Source organism: Cladophialophora immunda, assembly GCF_000835495.1.
Source record: "Cladophialophora immunda strain CBS 83496 unplaced genomic scaffold supercont1.2, whole genome shotgun sequence".
Classification (NCBI taxonomy): Eukaryota; Fungi; Ascomycota; class Eurotiomycetes; order Chaetothyriales; family Herpotrichiellaceae; genus Cladophialophora; species Cladophialophora immunda.
In genome coordinates, this window is record NW_015622542.1 from 4,928,528 (window position 1) to 4,949,982 (window position 21,455).

General features: G+C 53.9%; 3 protein-coding genes across 3 annotated transcripts; 1 reads left to right on the plus strand and 2 right to left on the minus strand.

Annotated features, from left to right (window-relative positions):
* The first annotated feature begins 207 nt into the window (after nt 1-207).
* PV07_03967 (uncharacterized protein) lies at nt 208-6,542 on the plus strand. The gene has a single exon (XM_016390732.1). The coding sequence runs from the start codon at nt 938-940 to the stop codon at nt 5,831-5,833; it is 4,896 nt and encodes a 1,631-aa protein (XP_016252634.1). The 5' UTR covers nt 208-937; the 3' UTR covers nt 5,834-6,542.
* Nucleotides 6,543-11,818: 5,276 nt separating this feature from the next.
* On the minus strand, nt 11,819-12,371 carry PV07_03968 (uncharacterized protein; the record flags this gene model as incomplete). The annotated part of the gene is made up of 2 exons (XM_016390733.1): nt 11,819-12,222; nt 12,273-12,371. 2 exons carry the CDS (start codon nt 12,369-12,371, stop codon nt 12,073-12,075), a joined length of 249 nt encoding a protein of 82 aa, XP_016252635.1. The 3' UTR covers nt 11,819-12,072.
* Nucleotides 12,372-15,948: 3,577 nt separating this feature from the next.
* PV07_03969 (uncharacterized protein) lies at nt 15,949-19,223 on the minus strand. The gene has a single exon (XM_016390734.1). The coding sequence runs from the start codon at nt 17,807-17,809 to the stop codon at nt 16,598-16,600; it is 1,212 nt and encodes a 403-aa protein (XP_016252636.1). The 5' UTR covers nt 17,810-19,223; the 3' UTR covers nt 15,949-16,597.
* Between the last annotated feature and the right edge of the window lie 2,232 nt (nt 19,224-21,455).

The window sequence follows — 21,455 nt, forward strand, 5'->3', positions numbered from 1 at the left end:
CCAGGGGGCATCCCGCCGACCAGGGAGGGGCATCGCGCGCCCCATTTTCGCAAGCCACGCCCACCCTTTGCGACGGGCTGGCGTCTACGAGGGCAAAAACGAAAGAATCATGGTTGACGGTCCGTAAGGATGGGTAGATGCGGCCGGCATGAGGCGTGGGCAAAAAAATTCTGTTGCTTGCTCAGATCCTGCAGGGTGAGAATAGAAGTTCACGCCGTCTGAGCTTCGAGGGAAGTTGTAGTGAGATCTACAGTGCACATGGAAGAATCACTTTCACTTCTTCATTGACACGGGGGGCGAAAGTACCTCCAATCCGGATATCAAGCGGACCGTTTAGCATCACTTAGTTCACCCTCTCCATTTACACTTCCCTCTCCGCTGGGCTCCATACCTGCTCCATCTCCAAAAAAACAACATCACAATCCTGGCCGATCCGCCGCCCGCCCTCGTCCTCGTGTTCGCAGCCCAGAGATCAAAGATCTCCCGACGACTTGTTCCCTCGACGTGTCCTTTCTCTGCCTATATCGTCCTTTCCCCTTGCATCCCACAACTAGCGGACCTTACCAATACCTGATACCTGGCGTCAACGAGCACGGACCCAAAGCTGGTCTCATCGAGTTCCTCCCTTGCATATTTCACCTCTAGATCCCCCAAGTTGTGGACGTTTTCTGCAACACCTTTCCATCCATGATTGGGCAGAGATTGGCGCGCAGGAGTAAATCTGGAGGAACACAATGAGCATCGGGGATGGGAACAAGAGCAGGCCCAGCTGCCTTCTTTCATCTTCAAGTGATCTGAAGTTGTCGAGACGGCCTCCCACTGCATTCGAGGCAGGCTGATTAGTGCTTTCCGCTACCGCAGTCTTACCGTCGCCGGAAAAAGAGAATAATTACCACTTCTCTCATCGGAGCTCACGGCGTCGAGTCTTTCGGAAACGATGCTTACGGCACCTCAACGTTACGTGAATATGATGGATCCCATCAGAGATCCGAACATCTATCAACGCCCGCCAATTGGTGCGGCTCCTCGACAATATGCCATTCCCGCTAACTCGACTATTCTTGGACATGGACGTTCACGATCTACAGGACTCAGCTATGCAGAACATGAGATGATTAGACACCGGAAGACACCTAATGGCGGGAGGTTGTATGAGCCAGACACAGCTGCATTGGACAAGAGCGTGCAAATACCTGCGTCGAAGCACCTCATCCTCGCTTCTTCACCCGAATTTCAGCATCCTACCCCTCCCTTTACCAATTCATCACCCTGGAACGAAACGAAACGTCCTCAGCGGTCAGAACGGTTCGATGGATCAGATAGGGGAAGAGATGGAAGACAAGAAATGCATTCTCAGCCCTACAGGCCCTCTAAACCGTTATCATATCGCCCAGCTTGGGATTTTCCTGGCGGACTTGATTCAATGCTCAACCAGACACTCCCACTACAGCCTACACAGAGGTACTATGTCCAGCCTGGCTCGAACATCCCCACCGTTCTTCCCGCTACCCTTCAATCCCAATTTGGACCGACCGCGTCAGCTGGCCAGGAGTTGTATGGACCATATTGGCCAGATGGGACGTACAATCCCTATCGTCCTGCTGCCATTCGAGACAGCCGTTTCTTTCCACGTGCTCCGGCCGAGAGGTTTCCCTTAGACCATCACTTTGAGCACTTTCATCCCCTTCGGAAACATGGCAGGCTGCCGGTTGCACCGAACGACAGTTACCTGCAAAACATGGCCCAGCAAATGTTAGGTACACCCATGGGATTGACTGAGTCGCCTTCGTCGAAATGGAATCTTCACCAAAACACGTACCATGGCCCACAGAACCCCTACGCTCATCTATATCCATTACGTGACCGCCCAATGGCAGATTCGGTGGCCTCTGTGACTGGACCAACACTGGTATCTCTCATGCCTGGACCACGCTCGGAGCGCATTGCCTTTAGAGATAAGACTTTCGCCTGGGCCAACAAAATCTATATGGATCTTCTCCAGACAATCAGATGCACTACCAAGGAACAGCGCTCGGGCACCCATAATGCTTCGGGGATGAGGCCTGCACTGAAGCCTGCTATTTTTCCGAAGCCGCCCATCAGATCTGGATCACACTTCCAAATTGAATCGACGGACCGACCACCATCCCAGCGGCGGGATTCTTCTAATTCGTATCTGAATACAGGCACCGAACAGTCAACGTACGACATTCCATCGCGACCACAGACCGCCATATACAGACCGCCTAAAGCGTTGACTACGCAAGATTTTCAGTCTTTTCCGAGCCACCCCGAGTCCAAAAATATACCTCGTCAACCATATGAAGCAGGACAACAATTGCAAGAGATAAGGCAGGTCAGCGCCAGGATCAACAATTTCCCACAGATACCCTCTTTCGAATCGGCAGTCTCTGCACTCCAAACTATGGAACTGCTTTGTCAGGAAGCTGATGCTCCCTGGGTGGATGGCATGTTGCTGGCAGGTTGTTTGGCTTACGGCCTGGGCAACTACGTGAAAGCTGAGGAATGGTACAGGGCAGTTTTGCGACAAGACCCTGGCCATATTGAAGCCATGTCCAACCTTGCAGCAACCTGTCACGCCCTCCATCGCCGCGAAGATGCGCTGAAATATTGGTCAGACGCTGTCAGCTTACGACCGAGCTACTTTGAGGCCGTGGAGCATCTGATCGGGCTGCTGTGTGCGAGCCACAGAGCGAGAGAGGCTGTCAGTGTGATCGAATACGTGGAGAACACGCTTCGGATCCGGGGCGACGATCCTCAAAGCTCTTGGGCCGAATTAAGTGATGCAGAAAGCGATACCAAAAGCCACGCTTCTAGCATCAGCACAGTCGCTTCGTACGACAATGCCCAGTATGACTACGATCCCGATTGCAGCCAGAATATCTCAACGGGTTCCGAATCTCAGCCTCCTGGCTATGGTACTAGCGGCTATGCCATTTCCGGGGCAGACAACGGCCGGATGCTGGCTCTTGTGCATGCCAAGGGAAATATGTTATATGCCCTAGGCCAAAACCACGCTGCGGCTGTGGCATTCGAGGACGCCGTCCTAATCTCCACAGGTCAGAGGAAACAAGGGATCAGGGGTCTGATCGATGATATTCTGACGGCCTGTCTATGTACCGTCCGCGACCGTGAATATGTCCGCGCAAAGCTCGAGAGTAAGGAACCTATTTTGCTGGCACCCGAGCGCGCCGAAGCCACTGCCAGGCACATGTTTCCACCCGAGGGCAATTTACCTGGTCTAGAACATGTTTCGCCGTCCTTTGCTGTCCAAGCCGGAATCTCCACCACTAGCAACTCCCTCCTTTCGCTCGCCAAAATCTATCAGGATGGCATGTCCAATGCGACAGAGATTGGAAGCCTGAAATCTCCGACGACAAGGGAGATCCTGGCATTGTACTACTTATCACTATCTCTACAGCGGAGTCCCTCGACAGCGAACAATGTGGGAATTCTCCTCGCCGGTGTTCAGCAAAGCGTGCATCCCGATCATCTGGCCGATTCGAACTTTACCCAAATCTCTAATATACCAGGGGTTGTTGCCGGCACCGGGGTGTCATTGGCATTGATGTACTACAACTATGGCCTCAATATCGATCAGAAGCACGCCCACTTATTCACAAACTTGGGTAGTCTGCTGAAGGATATCGGGCAACTTGGCGCTGCTATCAAAATGTACGAACGGGCCGTCGCCTGCGATGGCAGTTTCGACATTGCGCTGGCCAACCTCGCAAACGCCGTCAAAGACCAAGGCCGCGTGGCTGATGCCATTGCCTATTACAGGCGCGCAGTAGCAGCCAACCCCGACTTCGCCGAAGCTGTGTGTGGGCTGGCTACGGCCTTGAACTCGGTATGCAGTTGGGATGGCCGGGGAGGCATATATACCAGTGACATCGTGCGGGATAGTCTGCATGTGGACGAGAGAGGAATGAAGCAACAACCGTCCCGGCCGTACGGGTGGATTAACCGAGTGGTGGAGATCGTCAAGAAACAGCTCAAGGAAGGGGAAACTTGGGGATGTGGAACATTGAACCCGGCAGTCATTCACTCGTTGGCGATGCAATTGACCTTGCACAAGCAATCCTCTCGGGACAACGGGCGAAGTCAGACACTGGAAACTGTCCAACAAGCCTTGCGATACTGGTCTGGACAGAGATGGGAAGGATCTAGGATCGTGCGACTTGTTGAACGCGCAATCCGTCAGATCGGGTGGCAGTGGTATCAGGATCGTTATAAACGCCGAAAGGAATACCCGGTTCGAAAATATGCCAGACCCTATCTTCCTAACTCGCTGTCACCACCCTCGGCGCCAACAGTCCTTCCTTTCCATACATTCACAGCACCCCTCTCCGCCAAACAAGTCCGGCAGATCTCACAGAGAAATGCTCTCCGTATCTCTGTCTGCACTCTTCGATCTGCGTGGCTTCCAGCCACCGTGTTTCCTCCACCGTCGCCTCCAAATCCCTGCCTGAACGTGGGGTATGTCAGCTCGGACTTCAACAATCACCCTTTGGCGCATTTGATGCAATCAGTCTTCGGTCTGCATGATCCGTCGCGAGTGAGAGCGATATGCTACGCAACAACTGCCTCTGATGGCTCCATCCACCGGCAACAGATCGAACGTGAAGCACCAGTCTTCCATGACGCGTCGTCGTGGAGTGTGGAACGACTGGTCAACCAAATTGTGGAAGACAACGTCCACATCTTGGTCAATCTCAATGGATATACTCGAGGTGCACGAAATGAAGTGTTTGCCGCACGCCCTGCGCCTATCCACATGTCTTTCATGGGCTTTGCTGGCACCCTGGGAGCCGAATGGTGCGACTACGTATTTGCTGACACAATATCCGTGCCGCCAGACACACTCTCGCCATGGCGCCGCAATGTGGATATTGAGGATCGACTCCGGACGGACTCGTTGGTGGAGGACGTCGAAGATTGGGTGTACTCGGAAAACGTCATCTTCGCCCGCAACACGTTCTTTTGCGTCGACCACAAGCAAAGCGCGCCCGACGCAGACAAGGGTCCTCCAAACACCAAAGATCCCACTAAACGTGAGGCGGCTTGGGAACGCGAACAAGACAAGCGCTGGAAACTGAGGAAGGAGCTTTTCCCAAACCTTTCTGACTCGGCCGTGATTTTGGGCAACTTCAATCAGCTGTACAAAATTGATCCAGCCACGTTCGACATGTATCTCCAGATTCTCCGGGCGGTTCCCAACGCAATCCTGTGGCTATTGCGTTTCCCGGACTTGGGGGAGCAGAACCTCAAACGCTACGCAGAGAAATGGGCTGGCAAGCAAGTCGCAGAACGCATCGTTTTTACCGACGTGGCGGCCAAAGGGACGCACATCACACGCGCCTCTGTCGTCGACCTCTTCCTCGACACACCGGAGTGCAACGCTCATACCACTGCTGCCGACACGGTGTGGTCCGGCACGCCCATAGTCACGTGGGGGAAATGGAAATATAAGATGTGCAGTCGTATGGCTGGGAGCATTGTGGCTAGTGCACTACCAGAGGGCCGCGAAGGTGATGAGGCAAGGAGGGATCTACTCGTCCAAAGCGAGAAGCAATATATTGACACGGCGATTGATCTCGCACTGGACCTCAAATACACTTCGTCCGAGTCTAATGGACAGAGGATTGGGCGTGGGAGGGGGAGATTGGTGGATTTGCGGCGCATGTTGTGGGAAGGGCGTTGGACGAGTCGGTTATTCGATACGAAGCGATGGGTGAGGGATCTGGAAATGGCATATTGGTCAGCTTGGAACAAGTGGGAGAAAGGCGAAGGTGGTGACATATGGTTATGAGGAGAGCAACGAACGGGACATACAAGGCCGAGTTGGGGGGTTGTGCCTTTATGCTTGAGAGATTTCAAGGTGCATTTTCATGCAAGGATGAGCAAGCGAGCGAGTTAACAAGGGACGATAACCAGGGACGATGCTCGTGGGCATACGAGCTGGCGCGTTGTGACGGGACGATTCTATGATTGCAACAAACAACCGGGCGGGAAAAGTTGACCTCCACGCGAAGGACATGTATGGGTGTTGAGGATCAGACACACTATGGGATTTTTACTCCCTTTGGGAGTTGTGTTAGGGAGGACAGGGCTGGATGGAGGATCGTCCAAGCCTACGGGACATGAAGATACTTTTGACGACCTTTACGAAATGAGAAAGACCGGCTTGAAGGTGCTTTGTGGCACTCGGCTTGCTGGAGTCCTGGGCAGGCTTGCTTGCTTGCTTGCTTGCTTGCCAGCCATGTTTTATCTGGCGCATATTATTTTGCTGGATCGTGTCTTTTGGATGGTCGTTGTCATTGTTCGCTGTGTCGCGGTGTGGGCATCTATCCACGGGGTTTCTTCCGCTTTGTGTGATGTGATGATGGCACTATCCTGACAGTGATCTTCACCTTGCTCTTGTTCTTGTTCTGATTATCGATAACGATGTCGATGTCGATGTCAATGTCGATGTTGATGTTGATGTTGATATTCATACCCATATAGACAACATTCAACGGCCTCCTTCCCTTCCCTTCCCTTCCCTTGCTCCCTCGCCTATTACTTATTGTATATACCCCCTCCCCCCTTTCATTCCATCCCGTTCGCTAAACTAAACCCCCAGGACCTTTCCATGGCTCTCTCTCTCTCTCTCTCTCTATACGGCCGTCTCTGGTTCTAGTCTGTTATCGCCAACTCCTCATCTATCGTGTGACGTGGCCTTTTTCCTCAGCTTTGGTGTTCTGACACTCAGAATCCGATCCGAACTTAACCTTCGTTACAAGGAGGAAAGGGCTAATATAATAAGAAGAAGGGAGCGAGCGAGCGAGAGAGGGAGGGAGAATAGAAGGGGTGGGGGACGGGAATTGACAGTTGAAGAAGGAGTTAGTACGGTAGGCGGACTGTGAGTAGAAGGAGGAGGAGAATAGGAAGGAAGAAAGAAACAAGGTAGGGAGATAATAGGAAGATAACAGGAAGGAAGAAGGGGGAAAGAGAGGGAAGTAGGGACGGAAAGAAAGAGGGCAATGTAATGAAAAGCCTCGATGGAAACCGTGTAGACAAGCTGTTCTTAGTATCGAACGCGTTTCTCCCTTGTGTGGGCGATACATATGGTTTGATATTGACTATAGGGGTGTAAAGAAGTAGAGAGACAGGTATGTTGGAATAGTATCTGTGTGGCTGCGTCGCTGTCACCCGTCCATATCATATGTTATAATCTTCTCTCCTCTCTCACATGAACACCATGAACACCGTCAGCAATGCGGTCACCTCTGTACTTACTAGATGAGATGCTTGATGGATTTTCTGACCCTCCATTCTCCTTTCGTTGGCATTTCCTGGGCCCCAGTTACTTACTTCCCACGATCCCTTTTGCAAATCTTCAACGAATCCCTCTTTCCCTGGACATGTATACCTGCAAGGTAATATTCCTACTGTGCCCATCGGTCTCAAACCCAGGTTTTTTTTTTGGTTCTTGAAAGTGCTTCTTTCTCACCCCCCTCGTACTCGATTGTTCTTTTGCTTCCTGTCATGTCCTCTTCCATAGTTATTTTATCGCGACAACTTCGAGGCTCTAAAGAAACATGTCTCTCTTGGTGACGGAAGCGGGTCCCTTTCTCACATACGATAGAGGTGCTTGGGGCGAGGAAGTAACGGCACGCAACGAGTCTGCGAGACGTGCTAATCGGACTGGACAGAGAGGGTAGCTATTCTCGCGCTTCCGGGGTTGACGATTCAAAGAAAGAGAGGAGCGCAGAGGAGAAGGGAAAAAGCGGGAGGACTGTTGTTCTGGGCAGCTGCTTGACTGCTCGCCGCCTCCTTTTCGAGTGGTAGGATGGCTGTGGTTTAACGGATGAGCAAATCGAATCGGGCGCAAAGCTGTGAGGAAGATCAGCCTGTGCCTTGTCGTCGTGGAACAGGCCGACAGGCAGCGTCTCGGTCTGGTAAAAGCAGATCATGGGAAATGGTGACCGAGTGGTTACACGCTCATCGTGGGTAGTAATCTCAGACAGGTTTCTCGTTGTCTGAAGAACTAGATGTCGTAGCCATCTTGCTCAATCGATATATGAAGCCTATGGACAATTTCTGGGCCAAGCTCTGCGGCGGATATTGTGCTTTTTGAGACAGGATATGGATGCACAGATCTAGGCTCGTCAATGCCCAGGAATGGTCTACCATCCCAGCTCTTTCTGTGTATGAAAAGGGCGAGGAACGATTGCGGATCAACGCTGGAGAAAATACGGCGAGATTGTAAACTCAGTGGGAGGACGAAGCGCTGGAGGTGAAGACCGGGGCGAGAGCGCATAGGCAATGATGAGTATTTGCTTTAAACAGACAAGGCGAGAGAGAACCTCGATTCAACATCATGCCAAATCACGGAGCTTCTCAACGCCCTTCTAGTGCTGGTAAGCTGGGTGGTCTGTGGAACGCGTGGAAAAGGGAGCTTGGACAACAAATACCAGGTCCTCCTCCCCAGACGTTGCCCTTATTCATCGTCGTCATGCCTGCTGCGGCTTTCTCTGCATGGGCTGCAGCGTCTTGTTTGGCAAGATATCCACGTACTCTTTTTGACTGAGCCCAGCGAGATACGCACTCTATGGTGCTCACCTTGTGTTGAGGGGATTATGTGAAAGAAGAGAGTGGATGAGGAGGCCCTACTCTAGAGAATGACCAGTACATTGACAGTACGCTGGGCTCCCTAGGAATCTCGCGCAAATGCGCTGGAAAACACGCAAGAGGGATGGGGGGGGGAAGGACCGGGAAAGGCGAGCAGGGAGGGATAGAACGAGAGTGTTTTGGGTCTACCTGCCCAAAGGTCGCGAAACGAGAGACAAACAATAGCTGAGCAGCCGGGCATCCTGGATGGCCTGCTCGGTTTGTTGCCCTACCGACAGTTTTGGCAGGTCCTGGAAAGAACACGCGGTTCCGCTGAATCCCTCCACCCTCCCCCCCCTCCCTCGTCGCCGACGGCCAGGTCTGGAAGCGGTGATGCAGGATCTTTCACACCTCTGAGGCGCCTGCTCAGCGAATCGGCGCTGCAAGCCCGGGGTATGATGGATATGTGGTGATCACGGAACAGCAAGGAGATGTCTCGGACACGAGTCGCAACTCGATGCTCGTCGAAGTCCAACCCCAGCGGCCCAGGGATCCATTCCATCCCAGCCCGTCGCCTCTGGGCGGGGCCTACCTGCTGGGGACTTGTCCCTTTGTGAGGCAATGCTCTTCCTCGCCGTAGCAACCATGTCCAGCGAAGGTTGATTCAATGCCGTTGAACCTGCTCGGGTGCAACCACAAGCCAGAGCGTTGGATTATTTCAGCTGTCAGTGTGCCAGCAGTGGATCAGAAAAGACGCAACGGGCAATATCGTGTTGGCCTCTCACAAGACGACGAAGCCAACGGGCTTGGATGCCTCCGGACGTCGTCCATTATTGCGTAGCCTCATACCCACCGTTGCTGGCGGGCAGCCAACGGTGGTGGCAAACTGCAATTTCCATGCACTGTACCTTTGAGGACACATAGTTTGTTGACGACTTGCCACATACGACCTGAATTCTTGCTTTTCGAGCCTCTCAGGTCGATTATTGAACGACATTGATCCAAGGGGGGGCAACAAATAGCGCCAGAGGTCTTGCATCTGCCCTGGTTCAGCTGAAGGATCTGCAAGGTGCCGGATTCAGCTTAAGGCGATGCATGTGTGCGCATATCCGAGGACCGAATGGGAAGACCACCAGGTCAGAAGATCGACCGATCTGAAGCTACGTCCGGCTTCATCAAGCGGTCAGTCGATGGAATGGAAGCAGACCGTCGAGGGCCACCAGAATCCCCTGGTCTTGTGTTGAGAGGTTGAGGTTCAACGCTTAGCGGTGCCCTCTTCAGTTGCAATGCTCCAGAATATGCTTTTACGCTGCCCTTCGGCCTGCACATTCCACCAAGAAAAACAGGCTTTTAAGTGGAGATATAATTAGAGAGCAATGATACTGACAATGGCAAGCTCCGCGAGAGCGCGGAAAAGGCAATGGAGTACCTAACTAGCTTGCTAAAAGGGGTCCGGACGGACCTGGAGGGTGTATTGGGGGGCATCCTTGAGTGAGCAAGACTCGTAAAACTGCACCTGCGCGCGGATCGCTGTTGCTGTGCAAACACCTTTTTTGGCGACGAGGTATTCCCCGTCATAGCAACCTTGTCGTGGGTTGAATCTGCGCGCAATTGAGGTGCTTCTTCACAAGGGGAAGGGGGATCAACATTGTCCAAGGAGCAACTCGTCAACGGGTCGAAGATGGGGCGACACGACTCTTCACACAGGCAAGAGTCAAGATTCCAGTTCGTTCTATGTAGAGATAGTCGAGTTGATACCCCAGGCGATTGACTTCTTCGGATGCCGGAGAGCAGTGGGACCTTCAATGCAGGGGAGAACGTCCTGTCTGAGCTTCACAATGCACATCCCAAGGGATCGTCGCAAAGAGGGCGCAAGACAGAGAGGCCTCGAACAACAGTCCATTGCGCCAACAGCGGCCTGGGATCAGAGAGTCGTTGCAAAACATCTGCTGGTGGTGGGGATGATACTTGCCGCTCATGTTGGGCCTTCGCTGACTGGTTGACGATCTGGAGAGCATCCTACAAGGTGCAATGGCTGGTACCCCAAAGCCCTACAGGTGTTGGGCATACCCAGGTACTGTGCCTGTCAGAGCGGGTGATCGATGGTTCTAACCCACTGAGACCCCTCCATGCCCCCCCCCCCCCCCCCCAAAAAGCCCGTCACTCTAGGGAGGTGGGAAGTCTTCCTCCTAGGCTCTTACCCCCCTCCCCTCCCTTCCAATGGGCCATGGTAGGCGCCCGGGTTGCGTGAGACTGAGGAAGAACAGAGTTTAGGCAAGAGAAAGCGGAAAAGGAAAGTATCGCCATCCACTAGGCTGCGTGACGGCACGGTAAGTCCCACAGTTTGGCATCCATCGGACCTCCCACCTCTGCGTCGGGCGAATGAGTTCCGCCCAACGGGCGAGAGAGAGAGATAGAAGGGAGAAGGCCATTGCTGTCAGCGAGGACTAATGGTGGGCAACGTTAGGTAGGCAGGAAAGAGACAGGCGGTGGACTGGTGTGGTACGAGTGGGCAGCGAGATGTGCCCCGTTGCTGGCGATTCCCGCTTCTGGACATCCGAAGAAGCTGTAAGGTTCTGTAGGCAACTTCCTCGTACGAGCCGGTGTGGTTGGTTTTGCATTCCAACCACCAGACTACTGCTTCATACGAACAGAATCCGCAAACCAGCCGGTTGGTAGGTAAACCCTTGTACAACACGGACAAATTGAGATCTTGACTGAAGGCGAGCACTGTTGAATCTTGGTTATGGACAACTGATGGCTGTAAGGCAGTCTAGGTCTGTGAAAACCAAGGTCACACAGCGTCTGAGGCTGGTTGGTGGTCAACCGGTACCAATCGGACATGTATCTCCACGCATGAGACGATGAATGGGGAATACATTATAGGGCCTGTGATGTGATGTGATGGTAACGTGCAAGCATGCGCTCCCGAAAGTCAACACTGGCAGCAGCAGGAGCAGCAGGAGCAGCAGTAGCAGCACAAGTGGCTCTGGCTTCTCGTTGTCCTGTCGTCAATTCTTGCCGCTGCCGTGAGCCGAAGTTGAAAGGAGCCCTGCCAGAAGCCATTGGACCGCTAATCCAGTTCAAGGGGAACCCCCAATAACACAAGGCGCCGATAGACTCGTCACCAGTCGTTGTTCGGCGTGCACCTTTTGCAGTAATGTTGAGACTGCCGAAATGGGTTGACTAGAATAGATAGATAGTCCACCGCCCACCGCCGACAGCCCACAGCCTGCCTCTTGCCCGAGTCCACTGTCGCCACCAAGAAGGATCATTAGAGCTCGAACCGGGGAAATTTCAATGACAAGCACCGAGTACGGAGTACGACGACACGAGGATGATGGGAACAGCCATCGGTTTGGAGGGAAGTGCAAGCTCTGCCGAGTTTGGGGGGGACAGGGCGGGTGTGGCTTAGGGGACAAGGGAATGGGCTCCCAGAGGTCGGTCTTTGCATTTCTACCTCGTAGCATATGCCCCCGGGAGTGGAGAGTCAAGGTTGGAGCCGGTGCCCAAGGACGCAGCTTCGCTTCCGCCGTGCATTGGAGGCTTTAGCGGACTGATGGAGATTTCACTCGGCCTCGGATAAAGCAACAAGAGTCCAGCAGGCTTGTACAGCTTCAACCGTTTGTGACGACGGTGGTTCTGAAAATACTTACAAGCTCAGCAGTTGGCGAATCGGCTTCTGCATATTGCTCGTACTTGTAAGGACACCAGTCTGTGACTAGCAGAGAATCTGGTGGGCTTGGAAAAGCCATCTCTCAAGGTAAGGGCCGGGGCAAGCAACCGCCTAGGTACCTACCGGGCGAGGGCTGGCAGCATCAAGGGCAGCGGTTCTAGTCCCAACAAGCACCACGCCAAAGGAGGGTTATCGGTTGAACGGCCCCAATAACCACAAGGCCCATTGCGCCACGGCGACACCTGGCGCTGTGAGAGGCGAAAGCAGCTGGTCCGAGCTCGTTGGGGGCGCAAAAGGCCACCGAAGGTTCCGTAGAAGCTAGGATGAACCACACGAGATCAAGGTCTCACACTGACACATGCTTCAACCAGGATTTTGCCAGACGGGCCCTCGTCATAGCGATTATGGTGGGCATTCATCGTCCCGCTTCATGGACGGGTCAAGCCCCTTGATAGCCACCTGGTAGCCATCGAAGGCTGCGCTTACGTGAAATTCCCAACGGCTCGAGAAATGTGCCCGGGTCACCTTGTAGAGCTAGACAAGGGCATACTGCACCGATGCTGGACACATGACCCTTGATTTCATGCAACGGCGAAGGCGCGTGCATAGTCTGCCTTCCAGCCAGAGGGGAGAAGGGGGCAGCAGATCGACCAGCGTTGATCAACCCCGGCACTCTGCAGGGACAGGCTTGGTCTTGCACTCCTTTCTTTCTGCATCATTGCCTTTTAGCGATCTCGCTGTCAACTCGTGGCAGATGCCCATCATTTTCTGCTTGAGACACAAGAACGAGCTCGCTTACTTGCAGTGTGCAGATCCGCCCCCGACTTAGGGACACTCGCCAGACGGGATATCCGGGTCTCAAGGGGTTGTGCAAGGCTGGCAAAGATGGGCCACTGCAACTCTGACATTTGCTTCAAGAAGAAAAGATGTGACGGATCTGCAATGTGATGAGATGCAACATTCTTCCTTGCTTGATGTCGCGACCATAGATCCTGCCCCCCCTGGAAGTTGCCATTGGCTTTTGTTTTTCTAACCTTGACGTCGTATCTTGCAAGCGATGGACCCTCGCACTAATTGATGCTCCTCAAGGGCCGTCAGTACACAGACTCGTATACAGATTTATGTCTTTATTTGTGGCGTTTTGTCACTCCGTTCTCCCTAGTCGGATTCCAGCCAGGAGAGAATTGTTCGGCGGCGGATTTGCTGCTATTCCTTTTCGCGGTTGACTGTTTCAAGCCATGTGGCGTCTCAGGAGCCTATGAAACTCGCTTGTGGGCGTTCTTTTCGGGTAGTGGGTGGCATGGCCGTCACTGGCTGTGCAGGCCATGATTCCAGACGAGTCCGGGGTCTGCAAACAGGCCAGTCAATCGTGATCGCAGCCCCATGGAACGCCTCGCTTCAGAGGGTACGAAGCGAAAACCAACTTTCCAAAGATCGCCGATCGCTACCCTGTTCTCCCGCCCAAGGAGACAAACTTAGACGATGGAGATGTCTTTTCCGGGACCGAGTTGTATATACGTGCCATTTCGAATAGCAATCTTGTTCCCTTAGGACACTGATCACTGTGTACACTGCATCCAAGGGGTCAGCATCGGCCAGCTAAGATCTCAATGGGTACTGATCGTCGCCTCGTGGAAAGTCTAGTCCTGGACTTGTTGAGGTTGCGAGGCCGAGTCAGCGATAGCGCAGATCGTGCTCGAAAACCATACTCCATCCCGTAATTTCGTCAGCAAAGGGGACAATCTCTCCTGTCTTCGAGAATGGCAGTGGTCATCCTGACCTCCTGCGTCCTCGGCATTCAGGCGAGACTCGTTTGACGTATGGATCATCGTGTCGATTTGAGGCCCGCTCGTGGTTGATTGCGAGGTTGGATGACACCTCCTATCGACAGTCGAAATGTACCACGGTGCATGTAGCTACCTACACCGCTGCACCTAGCAAGTCACCTACTCCGTATCAGAGCCTGTACAAGCCATCCTTCCACCCCACCGCCCTCCGCCCACTGTTGTGTCTCTGACGAACAGGGACATTTCCGAGCCGTGGCTTAAAACACCAATTTATTTTCCGTTGGCCCAAAAGCCCAATCCCTAGGTCGGGCTGGACGGAACCAAAGCCTTCAGCTAAGGCATAGAAATTTGGCGGCCGTGACAACTCTCCGAAGACTGGGGACAGGGCGGGAAAGGAACCACCAGAACAGCCAGGGAGCTTTCGTCATCCGGAAAGAAGGGTTGAAAAAAAAAAAAAAAAACCAGGGCCGCCACAGCAGCTTATGGGTCGCACTCCTAGCTCCAGGGTATTTCCACTGATCTACCAACGGTCTCTAGAAAGAGACGGGTCGAGGGACACTTGTGAACGCTGCAAGTTACATCATGGAGTCCGCATAGCCAAGCTGCACCTCTCAAGCCCCTTGGAACTTGATCTGGGAGTGCCTGTGGAGAGAGAGGGTCCTCGTTTTCAGCAACCACTGAGATCCAGATGCTACCCAGTCGACCGAGGAGATGTCAGCAGGGAAAGGAGGACTCGCCAGGCTAGCAGGAAAGGAGAAAGTACCCAGGTACCGTAGTGGCATGTCGCTTCAACGTCCGCCGAAGAGCCTTGATCAGGCCGGACGTGAACTGGGGCAGCTTCGCCCTTCTGCTGCCGTCAGGTGCGTAGATTGGTGGGCTGGAGCCTTGGCCGGCACAACAACCATCGACAACTGCTAGCGGGCAAACAAGCGAACAGGCCCTGGCCGCAGCAAGGCCATCTCGCCGCCAGCAGGTGGAGGGAAACAACCCCCCCAGCAGCATCGTAGGCAGGCCAGGTGAGCCGAAGAGGCAGCAGGCGTAGAGTTCAACGCTTGACCTGGGGTCAGCTCCAATTGTCCGCTACGGGGACCAACTGCTGAAGCCCGATCGGCGACCCCAAGTGGCCCTGGTAGGCTTTTTGTCCTGGTGGCTGTTGCCCAGGAGGGCTAGCCGTGGCCGTTCAGCGGTCAAGTTGACAGTGCGCGCGTCTGATCTCCCTCTAGCCTCCTCCCCTGTCGACCTTCTCGCTTGTTTGGCCTGCTAGACCGAGATATCTGGACTCTAGTGCTGCTTGGCGATCTCTCAAATCTTCTCGCTGGGTCCCTGCCGTGACACCATCCCTGCCGGGCCAGGTGATTGGCTGCTGGCTGGCGTCAGTCCTTTGCAGACCAAGTTGCAGCTTTGGTGATGGGGAAAAACGATAGTGTTGCTGCCACTGTGATCCTGGTGACGCGACACGGCATCCGGTGGACCAGGGTCTTTTCGACCACCTCAGCTTCGATGGGATGGATCATGCACTCGGGGCGAGTCTCGTTGGTCGACAGCCTGCCCCATTGGCATTGCCAGGTTCCCCGTCGGGAAGATCGAACGACTGGTGTGCATCGCCACCAAAGGCTTCATTCAGTGCCCACCTTTTTCGGAGTGAAGGGACATGATTGCCCAGAAACAAAGATACGGCGCCATGGGATGCATGCAGGAAACGTTCGACAACGGTCTGGCCAGCGGGTGGTAACTGCGAGTTCGACTCGTCATGGGCAACTGCACTCGAGGTGCTCCGAGAACGTCGTCTTGGATCATACGATTACAGGCAGCGACAGGACCAAAGTTATTTTATCAATAGAAACATCTCACACAGGCAACGGGAGACGAGGTCGGTCCATACCAGAGACAATGTACGTAAAAGCCACAATTAAACAATAGATTCTGTCTTTTCTGGATCCGCCCGCAGTACAGTATTTGTGGGCCGTTCCAGCTTTGGATCAATCCTGCCAGCCCCAGCTATGTACGAGTAACAGCCTGTCCACCCAGTGCCCATCCAGTACCCAGTACCCAGTACCCATCAAGGTCTGCTCCCAAACAAGAAGAAGAAAAATAAGAAAGAACATACCAGCACCAGTGAGTTCGCCCTGCAACCTGTTTCCTGGAAGTCCAACTAGAACATCCGTTGTAGAATCAATACAACTCGTTCCCAAATGCTGGGGCTCCCGTCCCGCCCGTAAAGAGATCATCTCGTCAAAACTCAGCCCGACATTAAACCAATACAATAGAGTAGATTTTCTTGTTAACATAAACCCAAAACACCCGACCGACCACCTCCCTTGCCAATTTGGGGTATCGTAGAGTCTTGCCACTCATGAAACTCGAAAGTTAGTGCCAGATGGCTAACTTGCCGCCGCCGTGTTGTTACAATTGGTCACTTGAGACCAGACCGAATGGAGTAGATGTGTTGTTAGCAGACTCGATACTGTGCCGAGTGTTCCCAGCTTAGGCGTCTGGGGTCCGCCGACATCGACATGATTTACTCGAGAAGCCGTGCCACGTTCATCCGAGTGTCCTTCTCGGTCGGTGAAGTAGCCTTGCGGCCGGATGGACTCGGGCTGTACCGCTCCGTGGTATTCAGGCTGGAGCGGTGGGTTGCAGCTTGCTGGGGCGATGGTGGGCGCGGCGAGACTGGGACAACAGTGACTTCAGGGATCACCGAATCTGCTCTTTCCGCGGATCGATATGCTCGCAAATCCTCCTGTGCTCGCCCCTTCCAAGAACCGTCGATCTCGGCATCAGGATAGTTGCCTGTGCTGTTTCTGCGGTGCATCTCCGGCCACAAGTCGAGAGACGGCAATTTCCCTACAGTCCCTCCAGGACGAGGGGACGTAACCGTCTTGGGCGAGATAGAACAATTCGACTGGTTGTCTGATACGAGCGACGGCGCTTGCTGGGGAAACGACCCTTGAGAGGCTTCTGTGGCCGCGGGAGATGGAACAGGGGCTTCAGTCCAGTTGAGAGGCGGCAACTGGCACTCTAGTCGACTGGGAGACCAGTTTTGGAACCCCAGAAGAGGTTTCCCTCCTGGACTGGGTAAATTGGCAGAAGCCGAGTGAGGTTGCAGAGGGCTCAGAATTGGCTGGTCACACCCTGGGTATAAAAGAGATCGGCAGTCTGTCTGTACGGAAAGTTGGCGCCCATCTGGCCGTGGGAGAAGATCGTATCGACGTTCTGGTCGCATGCCTAGGGTGCTTGAAGGGCTGATTTCGGGCCTGTGAAAGGGATCCGAGACAGAAAATGGTGGAAGAGCCAGCTGGTCTGGTAGATAAAGCTGCTTCAAGGGCAGAGACGATGCCGATGCAAGAATGGGTTGCGCCCGGTATCCCACCATTTTCGCCGCAGCACCATGTGGTCCTGTGTTTCTTTTTCGGCGATTCATGCTACCATTCCACCAGTTCTTGACCGCATTGTCGCTGCGGTTGCCCAGTCGTCGTGCAATTTCAGCCCATCGCTTTCCCATGTCGCGAACTAGTTGCTCGATGACTTCGCCCTCTTCTGCCGAAATAGGGTCGTGGTTCAGAGAAGGTTTCAGATTTTGATGATATCGTTCTCGACACTGTTTGGGGGACCGATGCTGCATGTGCTCAGAGATACGAACCCAGTTGTTTGGCCCCTGTGTTCTGACGAGATGCAATAGAGTAGCATCTTCTTCAGGTAACCAAGGGCCTCGTCGGCCGGATCGAGACATGTTGAAAGAATGGTTGCGCGGGCGGCGGTCAGCGACGTACTACTCTCCTCAAGAGAATGCACACAAGGTCGGAGAAATTCTCTCTCCCAGAGGCGAAAAGCAGTCGTTATAGGAGGCGAATATGTAGAGACGGCCTCCAGTGCCTGACTTGATCTGAGTTCTGAGCCAGTGGGGGTGGGCGTGAACGGTCCGTTGGAACCCTCAACCTAATATCCACAACTAAAGTCCCCAGGAGTAACGGACAGGAAAGAAGTTCTGCATTCAACAGTTTGTTTGGAAGCGACGGTTGTGTATAGGATTGTGAAAGGGCGAGTGCGAATGGTCGAGTAGAAAGCGGAAGAACAGGCTTTCTGAAGGAAGTCGAGAAAAGGAAGATCGGCTCAGAGGCAATAATTCAAAGATGTTTGGGATGTTCAATGATGATCCAATAGACGGTCAAGGTTACGGGTGATTCACCCCTCCGGTCCGCGCTTGACTTGAGAAATGATCCGAGCCCAAATCGAGTCTTGTGTGAGTTGGAAACGCAGCAAAGTTGCGGCTCGGTGGTCTAAAGAGATCAAAGGGGTCGAATTCTGGTCTTGGAGACCTGCTGTTATTCGATGTTTGTAGCATACGGATAGAAGTCGAGTGGTCCGTAGGAGGGGAATAAGGCAAAGAGGCGCTGGACGCACGAGCTAGCATCGCGCCATGGATGGCGAGTTGAGAACCCTTGACGTCCTCTTTCGGAAGCCCGGCTGGTTCTTTGTGGACGCAGTGAGAAGCAAGAGCCCAAGTTGGGGGACCCACGGCCGTACTTCCCGGATCACTCCTGAGTGAACTCAAAAGGGATATGGGAAAAAGTCAAGGATATGGAGCAGCGTTCTTCGGCTAAGCCTGCCAACTCACGTACCCAGGCCAAAGTCCGCACCCAGCACAAGAGGAACGGAAAGCCCCAGGGGACAGGCCCTCAGCGCCAGCCCAACGCCGCGATCGCAGGGAAGCGCTAGCCGTTCTTGTCCCATGGATCCATTTTGTTCGCCTTGTCGAAGCTCAGATGGGGCGTGGTGAAGGGCAGGAAAGGAAGGGCAGCGTAAGAGTCCGCTTAAAGTCGACCCAAAACGCCCAAAACTCCACCAGATCGATCTGGAGACATGGGTGCCCCCAGGCCTATTCAACAAGGCCTTACCAGGACAAGCAAGAAGGTAGGGCGTCTTGACAAATTCACCCTCCCAACACGGCAGGGTGGAGGTTTGCAGAGTTCGCGCTTCATGTTTCTATTGCATGCATAACGCGCGGAAACTCTCTTCACACTTTGCGTCGATCTCTGAATGTTTTCAGCAGCATTGAGATGAGTCTCCCTAGAAACCTGGCTTTGTCTGCGACCGAACACTGAGGGGCAAACCTGTAGATCAGGGCAATACAGCTCCATTCTGGCCCGGCGGCAAGTCCCGAGGGTTGTATTTGTCCAACAACAAAGCTGAAAGCGGGCCCCTGGGAGGGGAGGGGAGGGGGGGACAATGTCGAGACACGGACACTTGATTTTTGGGTAGAGTTAATGCGGCGTCGTTGGGTCCCCTCGCCAGCGGAAATGGACTCTGACCCCCCTGATCGGTGATGATGATGGCGGGTTGGCCCAAGAACCATCAACAAGCGATGTCGTCAAATCACCGTTTGCTGAGATGATGGAGGAAGAAGCTGCAAGCAGTATAGTGGCATGTCAAGGCCTTGATCGAGACCTCAGAGCGAGGTGCCTTCTGAGTGGTCCGAGGATTGGCCTTCACGTCAAACATTTGAGCAACTAAAATTGCGAGAGCCACGGCTTGCAGCCGGAGCGTTTTGACCGTTGTGGCCCCTGCGAGGCCCGAGCGGTCGATTGGAGCAGCATCCTGGCTGCAGCTAGCATTGGCGAACAGCGAGCCCAATGACCGGTGAGAGACAGGGATCGCGATCGCGTCCCGGAATCTGGCGCGCGCGGAATCCAGCGACTTTGGACGGTGGGAACCTCCAGCAGGCTGAGACGGCTAGCGGCGACTCGAGACGAACGCCACATTCATTAGCACATCCCCAAACACACAGTCGACAGAGCTCCTCCCACTGCCCACGGGCAGCTCTGAGTTTGTGCCAACTTTGGCTCGGGCAGATCATCGACTCCGCCAGGGTGCCGTCCTGCCTGTCAGATCGAGTTGCAGCTTCAAAGAGACCCCCCTGTTGTGTGATGGACCCCTCCCCGCCTTTGATTCCATTATGAAATACAACCGTGTGAAGGTGCTGGGCGCGCCCGGCTCTTTTTCAGCTCGTACCGTCAACACTAAACGGCCTCTAGAGTGGCCACGATGCTTGGAGGGCGTCTCGCGGGGTATTTACGGCATCCCACGTTCAGCTCGTCTTGGATCTTTTGCCAATTGGGGCTCGGTGGGAAATGGCCGGCCGAGTTGAGGGAGGCTCCGAATCGGTGGACAGACACTCTACCCCCTGCATCCTTGTCAACAGAGGGGTTCGTCAAGTCCCGCGTTCAAGGCAATAGTACCGAGTATAGCGGCAGTCTTTGGCGAGGGGCAGATGCAGTGTGTAAAGTCTGAAGAAGTCCGGAGGGACTTGAGAACTTCGGATGCGGTAGCCGGACTTTGATGGAGGGGGAGGCGAATACGAGCCGTCAAGCGACGGGGAAACGCTGAGAGGTGGCAGGGATGGATCAAGGTCTCCATTATTGCAATGGAATCAAGGTTCAGCTGATGCTGCAGCATCCAGGGCGAAAGTTGTCCGTTGTCAAGAAAGAGGGGGAGAGAGAGAGAGGAGGGGGAGGGGAGGGAGGCAAGATTCACGGGCCCCTCGACCGAGAAAGTGAAACTCTGATGAACTTGAAACTATCCCGCAGCACACAATGGGAAGATGCTTTTCTCTGATCCCCTGACTCTGGCCGTTTCTGTCTATTCTTGAGTTTGGGCAATGAATATCTATTTCCCGTTCCGACTGTAATGCTCCAGATCAATAAAGAATAATTGTCTCCTGTGTCCTCGCCGTCCCCTTTCTCCTATTACTTTACACTCTCGAGGTCCGATGAGGGAGTTTCTCTCTGCTACATACCCGTGGTATAGTTCCTCCTGGGTCTCGGAGAAGAAGGGCGCCAACACGATGCGGGATCCAACCTGGGCTGGCTGGTACAAGGACGGCCTCCATCTGTTCCTTTTCCCCAATGCGTGCAGCATCCCCCAGACACGCGGTCCAAGCAACGGGACGTGGTTTCTTTTTCCCTGCCAACCCCGGCGACGACGGGCTCTCATGCCACCAGCTTGCCTCGTCCTCGCGTCGTCTTCCTCTTTCTTGGGTTCTATTCTTTCAGCTGAACGGGTGGCAAGCACTTCCACCGCGTCCAGCACGGCGATACCGGGGTTCTAGAGCTCGCCCTCGGCTACCAAACCGCGAACTACCCCAGAATCTTTCTCAACCAAATTACCCAACTCGGTATTTTGTTGGACATCACCACCTCAGCTCCCAAAGACTCCACCCCTGGAGCAGTGATTAATTTGCCACTTGTCGACGGATTGACGCAACGCATCAGTAGTGGCTTGTGAGCTCCGTGACAGAATCGCCTGCCTCCTTCCCGTACTTCACCCGTTGCTCGTGGGTTGTTATCACAACCCGTCGTCTACCCACCGAGGAGGAGGAG